This window comes from Poecilia latipinna, unplaced genomic scaffold (genome assembly GCF_001443285.1).
Source record: "Poecilia latipinna isolate Pla-1442-1.1 unplaced genomic scaffold, P_latipinna-1.0 Scaffold24, whole genome shotgun sequence".
In the NCBI taxonomy this organism is placed as follows: Eukaryota; Metazoa; Chordata; class Actinopteri; order Cyprinodontiformes; family Poeciliidae; genus Poecilia; species Poecilia latipinna.
This window is the reverse complement of record NW_015112640.1, coordinates 923348-933379: the sequence shown is the minus strand read 5'-3', so window position 1 is coordinate 933379 and position 10032 is coordinate 923348. Positions and strand designations below refer to the sequence as shown.

The 10032-nt window shown below is 42.0% G+C and overlaps 1 protein-coding gene across 2 annotated transcripts in view; it reads right to left on the bottom strand.

Moving 5' to 3' along the window:
• col7a1 (collagen, type VII, alpha 1) overlaps window positions 1-10032 on the bottom strand; it is a 77359-nt gene that overhangs the window by 59010 nt on the left and 8317 nt on the right. For both annotated transcript variants that reach the window (XM_015037447.1, XM_015037437.1), the window contains exons 3-18: window positions 9030-9210; window positions 8791-8947; window positions 8613-8706; window positions 8315-8473; window positions 7772-7929; window positions 7294-7423; window positions 7087-7206; window positions 5687-5842; window positions 5408-5527; window positions 5158-5307; window positions 3964-4080; window positions 3181-3327; window positions 2933-3058; window positions 2698-2844; window positions 2487-2609; window positions 796-1062 (exon numbers count right to left, since the gene is read on the bottom strand). In XM_015037447.1, the coding sequence (XP_014892933.1) occupies window positions 796-1062; window positions 2487-2609; window positions 2698-2844; window positions 2933-3058; window positions 3181-3327; window positions 3964-4080; window positions 5158-5307; window positions 5408-5527; window positions 5687-5842; window positions 7087-7206; window positions 7294-7423; window positions 7772-7929; window positions 8315-8473; window positions 8613-8706; window positions 8791-8947; window positions 9030-9210 (2352 nt within the window). The remainder of the gene's footprint in view (window positions 1-795; window positions 1063-2486; window positions 2610-2697; window positions 2845-2932; window positions 3059-3180; window positions 3328-3963; window positions 4081-5157; window positions 5308-5407; window positions 5528-5686; window positions 5843-7086; window positions 7207-7293; window positions 7424-7771; window positions 7930-8314; window positions 8474-8612; window positions 8707-8790; window positions 8948-9029; window positions 9211-10032) is intronic.

Sequence of the window (10032 nt, the reverse complement as noted above, 5' to 3'; positions counted from 1 at the left end):
CTGTGCGGGAAAAGGGCCAAAATAAAAAAAGGCGGGGGAGGGGGGGGGGGGCGCTGAGGACTGGAATTGAGAAGCACTGGCCTACATATACAACTCTATGTGTGGCTGGAAAATAGCACGGCACGGCACCTGAAACACCCCTCCCCATGGTGGCACATGGTGGTGGCAGCATCATGCTGTGAGTATGCTTTTTTTTTTTTTTTTTTTTAACCATAGATGGGGAATAAGGTCAGACTTGTAGGAAGATGGAGGAAGCTAAATAAAGGACAATCATGAAGGCAAACCTGTTGAAGGCTATAAAAGACTTCAGAAATGGGCAGAGGATCACCTTATTAAAGCATATTTATGTGTTCAAATGGTCCAGTCAAAGCCCAGAACTTTGACTGGGCTTTGACAGAGACCTGTCACAGGTCTCTGTGACAGAGGCTGAGCTATTTTGCTAGATGAATGGGAGAGAAAAAAAAAGTAGCCTCCCGTCTCTCCATGTTTTTAGTTCTAAATATCTACTATGTCCCATAGCTGAATACACACACAGGACACACTGTTCATATTTTTATTTGCAAAAAGAATTTTTTTATTTTTTTTGCAAAGCCATGTTATATTTTTGCCTACCCTTCAAAATTATGTCTAACTTTCTGTTGATCTGTCGTGTAAAATACCAGTGAAACACGTAAAGATTTGTGATTGCAAAATGTGTAAAGATGCACATAATTTCAGAGGTCATGAAGATTTTTGCAAAGAACTGAATATGTAAACCCTTAATAGCTGCTGTATCTACAGCAAATCACTTCTTACCATCTTCATGGCGCCAAACGATCTTGTACCCAGTAGCTCGAGAAAAGAATGACCACGCAATGCGTATCCTCTGTGACAAAACCTCAGTGGCACGAAGCCCAGACAACGCTCCAGTAGAGGGATTTGTCCTTGAAGACAAAGTGACGACTTCGCCAACACGCTGATTAACGATAGGAGCGACACCGATTACCACACCCTCATCCGGCTGCAGGCCATCTATTGTGTAAAAAGTAGACTCTGCTCCCAGAAGACGAGACTGTTCTGCGTCTGCACAGGAGAACAGAAGATTGTAAAATACAAGAAAATATATTGCAGTAGAACATCATGAAATATATGCCTATGTCACGGCTCTCAAAAGCATACACACCCGATTAAAAGTCCAAGTTTTATTATTAGCATATTTTCTGAGGCACCTTTAAATTTAATTTCAGCATTCACTCGTCTTGAGTTCACACCTGCCATTTGATCTCTCTCATAATTGCTCATTTACATCTTTTAGATAAAGACCAAAGCTGCAGAGAAGGAAAGGAGCATGCTGTATAAAGGTATCAGTCAGGAGATGGATGCAGAAACCACAGTGACATAAAAAAAAAATATGAGGAAAAAAACTGGACATTTCTCCAAAACTGATGAAAAGGTTGAGTTAAAAACTTATCAAGGAGGTTAGTAAGACCATGTTAGTAAAATGTTCTACATGTGACTTTTAAGAGTTTAAGTAGAAGGTAACTGGACTTCTTCCCTTTTGGATGCAAGGCTAAACATCAAGAAACAAGAGGAAAAGTACTATTCCCTTCCACTTAAGACCATAAATCTGCACCAGTGACATGGGACAATTATTGTCTGTAAGTTGGAATAGATGGTTGAAGACAAAATCATTTTCTTCTACATTAAATATTAAAAACTGGGCAAGGTCTCCCAAGCCTTGTGGAGGAGAGTCATATGATTAGATAAAGCTAAACTTCAAGTTTTAATTTGCTATTTCAAAAGGCATGTTTGGCACAAAAACATTACCCGAAGAACAGCGTACCTACAGTGAAACAAAGAAGCAGCAGCATCATGGTATGGAGTAAGTATTGTTCAGATGGAACTGTGCTCTTTGATAAGATGGATTAAATCATGACTAGTTCTATGAGGCTTTCAAATTTGAGCTAAAACATTCAGACACCTGTCGGGAAACCACAGATAAAGACTTTGTAGCTTTGGAGTGAACCAAAGCAGACGTCCAAATCAACAAAAGAATGACTTCCTGAGGAAAATTAAAGGTATGGAAAGGCCTAGCCAGAGGCCAGAACCAGATCTGACCAAAACTGTGCAGGCTCACTTAAAGAGGAATGTGGACATGAGCTGTTCTCACAATCTGAAAGAGATCAACAACTTTAATAAGGGTGTCAAATATTGTCAAGATGACGATGGCTGAAACATGTACCAGAGAAGACTAGAGGCTAAAATTCAATCATAAGACGTTACAAAATATAACTTGTGCACATTTATACAACCAGGTAGTTGTCGTATTCCCCCTCCGCCCCCCAATATATCCTTTATCAGAGATTAGTTTTTTTCAGATGTGTTATCTAACATGTTGCGCTAGGTGGAAAAAGGTTTTAAATTGACTAATTATCTCACTTATGTCAAAGATTTTAAGGGTTTGTATACTTTTGGGGTCTACTTTAAATGGACAGAGCTTTACTTACTGTTGCCTTGCCTCCAAGTGACTCTATATCCTGTTGCACCAGCGACACCTTGCCAAGCGATGCGAATTCTCCGGCTGTTTGCATTTGTTGCTCTGAGATTGGTCACTCTGCCTGCAGTCGGCTCTGCAGGAAAACAAAGGTTTACAGGTGTTTTACCTGTAAACCTATTCAGGTGATTTTCAGGTGATTTCAAACGCACTGTTCAGCTCACCTGGTTTGATGAAGACGGTGACGGTTTCTCCTTCGTTCGACCTCACCAGCGCAGTGACGCTGACGCCATATGACACCCCCACTGTCAGATCTCTGAGGTCAAGGGTCGTCTGGTTTCCGGGAATAACTTGGATCGACTCTGTCCCATCTGACATGACACCGGGAGAAGCAAAGGCTATAATTTTTTCCTTAACCAATGAAAAGTAACAAAAAGCAGAAATAAAATTGGAGCGTACCTTCGCTGTTTAAGATAACAATCCGGTACTGCGTGGCCCCCGCCACGCCTGTCCACCCAATTTGAACTGTGCTGCCCAGTGACTCCACCACTCTCAGGTTGGACACGCTTCCTATTGGCTGCTCGTCTGAAACGGAGAAACAATCATCCGTGACATGCAGTTCAAAGCTTGAAATAGCAGGCCATCTCTCACCAGCGTGATTATGACCCATAAACTAAGCAGAAATCTGTTTATAACGGCTGACTGACCTATGTTTTCAGTGGAGACAGGCGTGGCTTCTTCACGGCCTTCGTACAGCGTGTACAGCTTGAAGATGTACTCAGTGTTTGGCCGGAGACCCGTTAGCTCGTAGCTGGTGGAGCTTCGAGGAAAGGACAGGCTCTGGAGAGGACTTCCTGCGGGAAAGAGCAAGACTGCAACATTAGAGGTTTTAGACTCAGCATTTTATCTTAACATGCAATCATTTCTCCTTAAGAAGGGGGAGCAGAATTACAATTCTTCAGCTGTTATCTAAAATTTACTTTGTCCTGGACAAAATGTGAGAAGTGTTTAGGATGTCTAAATCCAACTGTTACAGTACATCTTCTGCACTGTGTTGAATTTTCAGACTAGTATTTACTTGGTTGTTGAGAACTGGTGTATTAAATTGACAATAAGCCTTTGAATTCAACAAGATATCCAGGTTTTCACATAACAATGTAAATAAAATAAATAAATAGGCAACATAGAGTCACGCAAGACAAGCAACCATGCACAGACACACCAATTAGAGACCGGGGGTTAAATTTGAACAATTTTCAAAATAAACTAGAGAAAAGCTATGAAATATGAAAGTTTCAAAACAAAACTACATATTTTTGATGTAGTTCGGATGAAGTTCCTGGTTACTTTGTCTTAAAACAGGCTGTTGATTGTGATTAAACTTTTCAAACTGTCAACATGTTTTCAAAGAAATGCTTGCTTGTCCGTATGTTTTCAGGGCCAGAATTAGAAGGAAAAATGTGAGCCATTATGTTGCATTTTTATCTGACCTTCTCCCGCCCTCCACTCCAGGCGGTAGCCTTCAGCGGACCGGATCAGTCTCCAGGTGAGGCGGATTGAGGAGGGTCCTGTGGTCACTGCTCTGAGAACCTGCTGTTCTTGACGTTCTGAGGAAAGCACAGTGAGGAAGCAGCACGCGATTATTTTCTTCCTCAAGCTCTTTTCCGATCAATAAAAACAAACGCAAGGGTCCCACGAGGCAACATCACAAAAATGACAAACATGCTCACACATATAGTTACAATTACAGAAGCAGAGGATATCAAATTGTCTGTGTGTGTCCTTTCTGAAACCTTTTCAGTTTTCAGACAGTATTTCACTCCGCACAGAAAAGCAGCAGCTCTGGAGTGACTCAGTGCCTTCATCTCATTGAAGTGACACCATATGGGAATCACACATGAAAGGCCCGGGCTGTGAGGCTTGTGTCTGTCCGACCTAAACAGTAACACGTGTTTGACTTTTAGAAGAGAGACAAACAGGCAGAGAGATTTTTGGCCATCTTTTTTCTGCTTCCTTTTCTTTCCCTCCTCGTTTCCCCGTCTGTTTTTGACCGGTCAAAACAGAGGGCACTCGCCTTTTCAAAGAGGATTCTTAATGGGTTACAGCATGTCAGCAAAACTGAGAATAATGCTCAAAAAATGTTTCGTTTTTATCTGATAGGTGAAAGGTTTTCAGAGAAGATGAAGACCTTCTAAACTTTACTGCAATATGAGAAATGTGGTCTTCTGTTCAGGCTGCGGCTTTGAGTTTCAAACATGGACCAAAAGCAATGACTAAGCCTTCGCTCTAATTAAAGTGTTTGATCATTATGGTGATCTTAATACTGACGTTAAGCAAAATTGCAACCAAATGGAAAATGATGCAAATTCTCACACTAATGCAAATTCTCACATTAATAATAAAACAATGGACACAGAAGTATCAGTAATAAGCGTCCAGTTTACCTCCAGAGGCAAAGGCGACAGGCAACGGATTTGAAACTGAACTGTTTTCTAAAGAAATGGAACTGAAAAATAGGAAAATATCCACTTTTCTGCTTTTTACTATGTGCCATTTAGAGGCCTAGCCTCACATAAAGTACAGTAATTAATTGCTGATTTTAACATGCTTTGAGGGATTAGGACGCAGTAAAGACGGGGTAAAAATCCCCAGAAGCTTAACGTGACAAACATCTCACTTCCTACCTATCTTGAATCTGGCTGTGGCTCGGGGCCCCTCAGTGTTGCCCTCATACAGCGGGATGATGGTGACAATGTACTCAGTATCCGACTGCAAGCTGGACAAAGTATAGAGCTCAGTGTCACCAGCGACCTCCACAGTCTCCACGCTACGACCTTGGTGGAAAAGCAAAGCATAAATATTTTTTGTAAATGGAAAATTTTAAAAAAAAATATTAAAAAAAAAAAAAAAAAAAAAAAAAAAAAACCCTCTAACCTGTGAATGGTCCCCATACCAAACGGTACGCTTGTGCGCCACTGACTCGTCTCCATTTGACACGGACGCTGCCCTCAGACACCGTCTCCACTGTTAACTGCTGCACAGCCTCCAGGCTCACTGAAGCCATCGGAAACAAACGATTAATATCATTTTCTGTTCCACTAAAAGGTATTACCATCTAAAGGATACGGTACATGCTTTATAACACCTCATAATATTGATCCAATCTGTTTTCTTGAAGCATACTGTTGAAAGCATCAGTTGTGACGGACTTACAAGTGCGAGCGTTGAGGACGGACGGGGATGCACCGTTTCTGGAGAACAGAGGGTACAAGTTGATGACATACTCTGTGTCGGGCTGAAGAGACTCCAAGGTGACAGAGGATGCGTCTGCAGGCAGAGACTGCTCCAGCAGCTGGGCCGCTGGTTGTCCTAGTCAAAGCACAGGGCAAAAAGATGCACGGTGGACTGTTATCGGTCTGGGAGGCATCTCAAAATACGCTTAGCGTTTCATCCAGCATAATTACAGGAGCAGAAATGTGCAGTATGTGTGGTCTTTAGATCAGGTAACCTTTTACTCGACAATGCCTTTATAGGTCATGTTAGTGGGTTAAAAAAGAATCTCCCCCTTACTGATATGTTCTTTCTCTAAAATTCTTAATATCAAAGAAAATCTGTTTTCACATGATGATTTTATTTATGTAAAGGAAACAGATTTACAGACCAACCTGGCCGTTTGCGAAAACTAGTCGCTCACAACACCTACTAACTGCTTGTCCCACCCTCGGCCGCCATCCAGCCTCAGTGACGACTGACAAAGAGTCATTTACATAACTATAGAGGAATTCTGTCCCACTTTTTAGCCAATGCAAAAGTCTCTGAACAGGAACGTCCCCTTTAAGGTCACACTGCAGCATCTCAATAGGATTTAGCTCTGATCTCCGAGGAGCTGCAAGTCTCCTCTATACCCTAACACAGCAAAGACATACAAAATCCCATTCTTAAGTTTGCTTATCCATTCTACTGTAAGTGGGCTTGAGGTGGCGAATTAACTCAATTTTAAGGGTAGCCTAAAACATAAACCGTGAAAAAACTTGTCCTGTAATTACTTTCGTCTATCTGCCTGGCGAGTCGAAGGGTGAACATGAGATTCCTCTGGCGGAGGAATGAGAGTGGCAACTCCTGCCACATGTTCAGTGGGAGAAGCCGTAACTTCCCTCAGGGGGGCAATTTCCCCTCCTGAATCACTGTGTAATCATCAGAACCTCTCGACACACCCTGTCCTCAGAAATGAAAGGATTTTATGACTAATTGTTCACAGTCTATAAAAAGAGTTAAACTTAGCCTTTTTCACACCTATATTGAAGACGAATGCATTTAATAAATTAGGTCATGGCTGCAGCGGTGCAAACTCTTACAGCCGGTGCCTGAGGACACTTCAGAGTAAGAGAAGGTAGCGTTAACCAGGCTTTACTCAAACTCCTGTGCATTCTTGACACGGTTCCAACTTGCCATCAACAAGTTGACAATTTTTGACTACTGTATCGACTTGACTGTAACCCTTCACTCTGTGATAACGTCAGAACAAAGGAGGAATGTAAAATTCATAATGCAGGTCAGAGGCAGAATGTCTAAGAGTGACAGGAAACAATAACAGAAATGTGAGTGAGCCCGACCTCGTGGCCCATAGGTTAGTCTGTAGCCTTGCACAGGAGTTGAAGGCTGATCCCATTCGATAGAGAGGGAGAAGTAGCCCGCCTGGACCAAGCGAAGGCTGGACACTCCTGGTAGTGACCCTGTGTGAAGAGAAAAAGGACAGGAGAAGGTTTCCTAGTGTTATTCTAGTCTTCACCTTCTGGTTTTTGTCTGCCGTCAGCTCTTACTGGTTCGCTGCTTTGCAGAAACGGACTCTCCAACACTGTTGGGGTACTGGGCGATGACAGTCACCAGGTAGTCTGTTCCTGACCTGAGATCTTGTGCAGTGAAAAACCTCTGACTGGCTGAGACTGATTCCTGTAGAGATGGACACATCTCTTATTTGTAGTCATTCCTCATTCAGATGTTTTGCAAAGAATGTGGCTGACAACAGCCTAAATTAGGGCATTTTTACATCAATATAATAGCTGACGGGAACACTAAATTTTAGTCAACCACGCTTTAATCTCTACAGCGTCTACATGAAGAGGATCCACCCATTAGACATGTTTGTACTCCACCTGAACTCATGTTTTTCTTGCAAAGCACAATCGACTTTGGCTCCCAAGACTGCAATTAAGCTTTTCTTGAGTCAGGGCTGAGAAACATGCGCTGGTTTATCTTTCCACGAGTCACGACACAAAATTCTCTAGCACCTGGACGCACCTGGCGCAGTTCTGCAGTGATTGGCTGACCCAGACCGGAGAGCGGCACGTACTGGATGGCATAGCCGCTCACGGGGCCTCCCGCAGGACTCCATCGAAACCGGAGAGAATCAGTCGTTTGTGCCGTGAACTGAAGATTAGACGGACCAGAAAAGGCCTCTGATGGAAGGGTTGGGAGACATGGATCAATAAAAATATGATATACTGTCCAAAGTGACATGCATATGTGCAACGCATTGGAAAAGTATTTATAACCTTTGAAATTTTTCACATTTTACCAAGTTATAACCACAAACCTCTGTACTTTATTAATGCTAAGTATGAATGCATGTGGCTCTTTTCAGATGTTTAATGGAAAGAATTGAAATGAGTCACCTTCCAAAAAAAAAAAAGCAAAAAAAAACGTCATGTTATGCTGCTCTATTCCATTAAATCTGAATAAATACATTGAGCTCTCTGGTTGTAATGCAAGAAAATATGGAAAAGTAATATGAATATGTCATATTTCAATACAGCAGTGTTGAGCTGTGGCCTCCGTACACACCATCACTTGCATAGACTCCCCCTGCTGCCGAGCACACTCCAGGGCTAACGAGAGGAAGGAGCGTATTCAGCAGCTTGAAGTCCCCAACAAATGAGGTGAAATCACTGCTGGGCTTTGAGGAAACCTGAGCCAGTTCGTTCCTGTCTGCACTCTTGATTCCTAAAATGATTTTTATATTATTATTAAATTGGGCAAAGGGGAAAAAAAGAAAGCAGATGATTTCATATTTACTCCTTTATTCTGACATCTGATCCACAAGGCTGCAGATATAAAAATAAAAAATAAAAAAAAAACATACCAACTGCAAAAACATTCACTCCCTGACTCCGTAGCTTCTGAGCCGGTTCCTGCACTTGGTCTTGTGACTTCCCGTCAGTGATCAGAATGGTGACCTGAAAACGTAACAGCAGGTAGGATTAGCTACCAGTCCCTAGCGTGAAGTAAAACGTAATAATTAAGCGTTGTGGTGGTTAGACCTTTGGGACGTCGCGAGCGGAGGCTGGGTTGAAGAAGTTATCAGAAACATACTTTAGACCAGCTCCAGTGCGTGTGTTTCCACCTTTGTAGTTCATATTCTGCACCGCGTTGACAACATCAGTGCCTGTCAGGTGTGTGTTAAAGGCGAACTCCACCCTGAAGAAAGAGCAACAGCAATAATGAGGTAATTCTGCTTATGAAGCAGAGAAAAGAGGGAGTTACAAGTCCTGTCAGTCACCTTGAGGTATCGCTGTATTGCACAGCCCCAAACCGGATCCCCGACTCGCTGACAAAGCTGGCAAAAGGCTTTACGATTCCAGCCATGAAGCCCTTCACCTGCAGGAAATTTGCGCGGCCGATACTGGAGGACCCGTCAATCAGGAACACGATGTCTGCTGCCTGCACATTATTACACCTGCCTGCAAAGTGAAGGAGAAACAGTGACGTGTCATTTACTCCATGTCCATAAATTTAGCCTCAAAACTTCCTTTTGTGTTGAATAATGTGAGGGTGAGGCTTTTGTACGGTAAATCGTTAAATTGGTACGTTGCTACCTGGAATTAGGGCTGCCTTTTTTCCTCTGGTCCAGTTGATTGGTAATTATGCCACAGCCTGACTCTTCTCTTCAAAAACAGCTTTTTAGTTGCAATAATTTACTGAAGCTCAAGTAAAATAAGAATTTAACTTTTTTTTTTTTCTTGTTACTCTTTGCAACATAGCCAGTCATCATTGCTCATGTTACTTAAAGTAAAATAAAAACTGATGTTCCTTCAGTTTAATTTTTTTATACTACCTTTACACTAAAAAGTAACCAATTTGAAACGCAATCAGATACTTAAATAATAACTGCAAGATCTGGATTCCATCAAAATTGGAAATAATTTCTATCATAATTTCATCCTTCACCGCAGTTTTCCCATTTTCTGATGATGGCTACCTTCAGCAGGATAACTTTATTCTGTCACAAAGTTCAAATCATCTCAAGCTGATTCGCCGACCATATTGATGAAGTCGCTGCAGTCCAGTGATCTCTGGAGGGCGAACCAGGCTCCAAGTTCATACTAGTGAGGTGTACCTAATAAAATGGGCATTGAGTGAGGTAATACACTCTTTCTTTAGACATAATGAAACATCTTTGTATATCTGTGTCAAAATGAAAACCCTGTGGGTTAGATGAGCAAATCCATTATCTGATGCTAAATGTTTTCAATTACTGGGTTGCATCTATTTCCAATTCTACA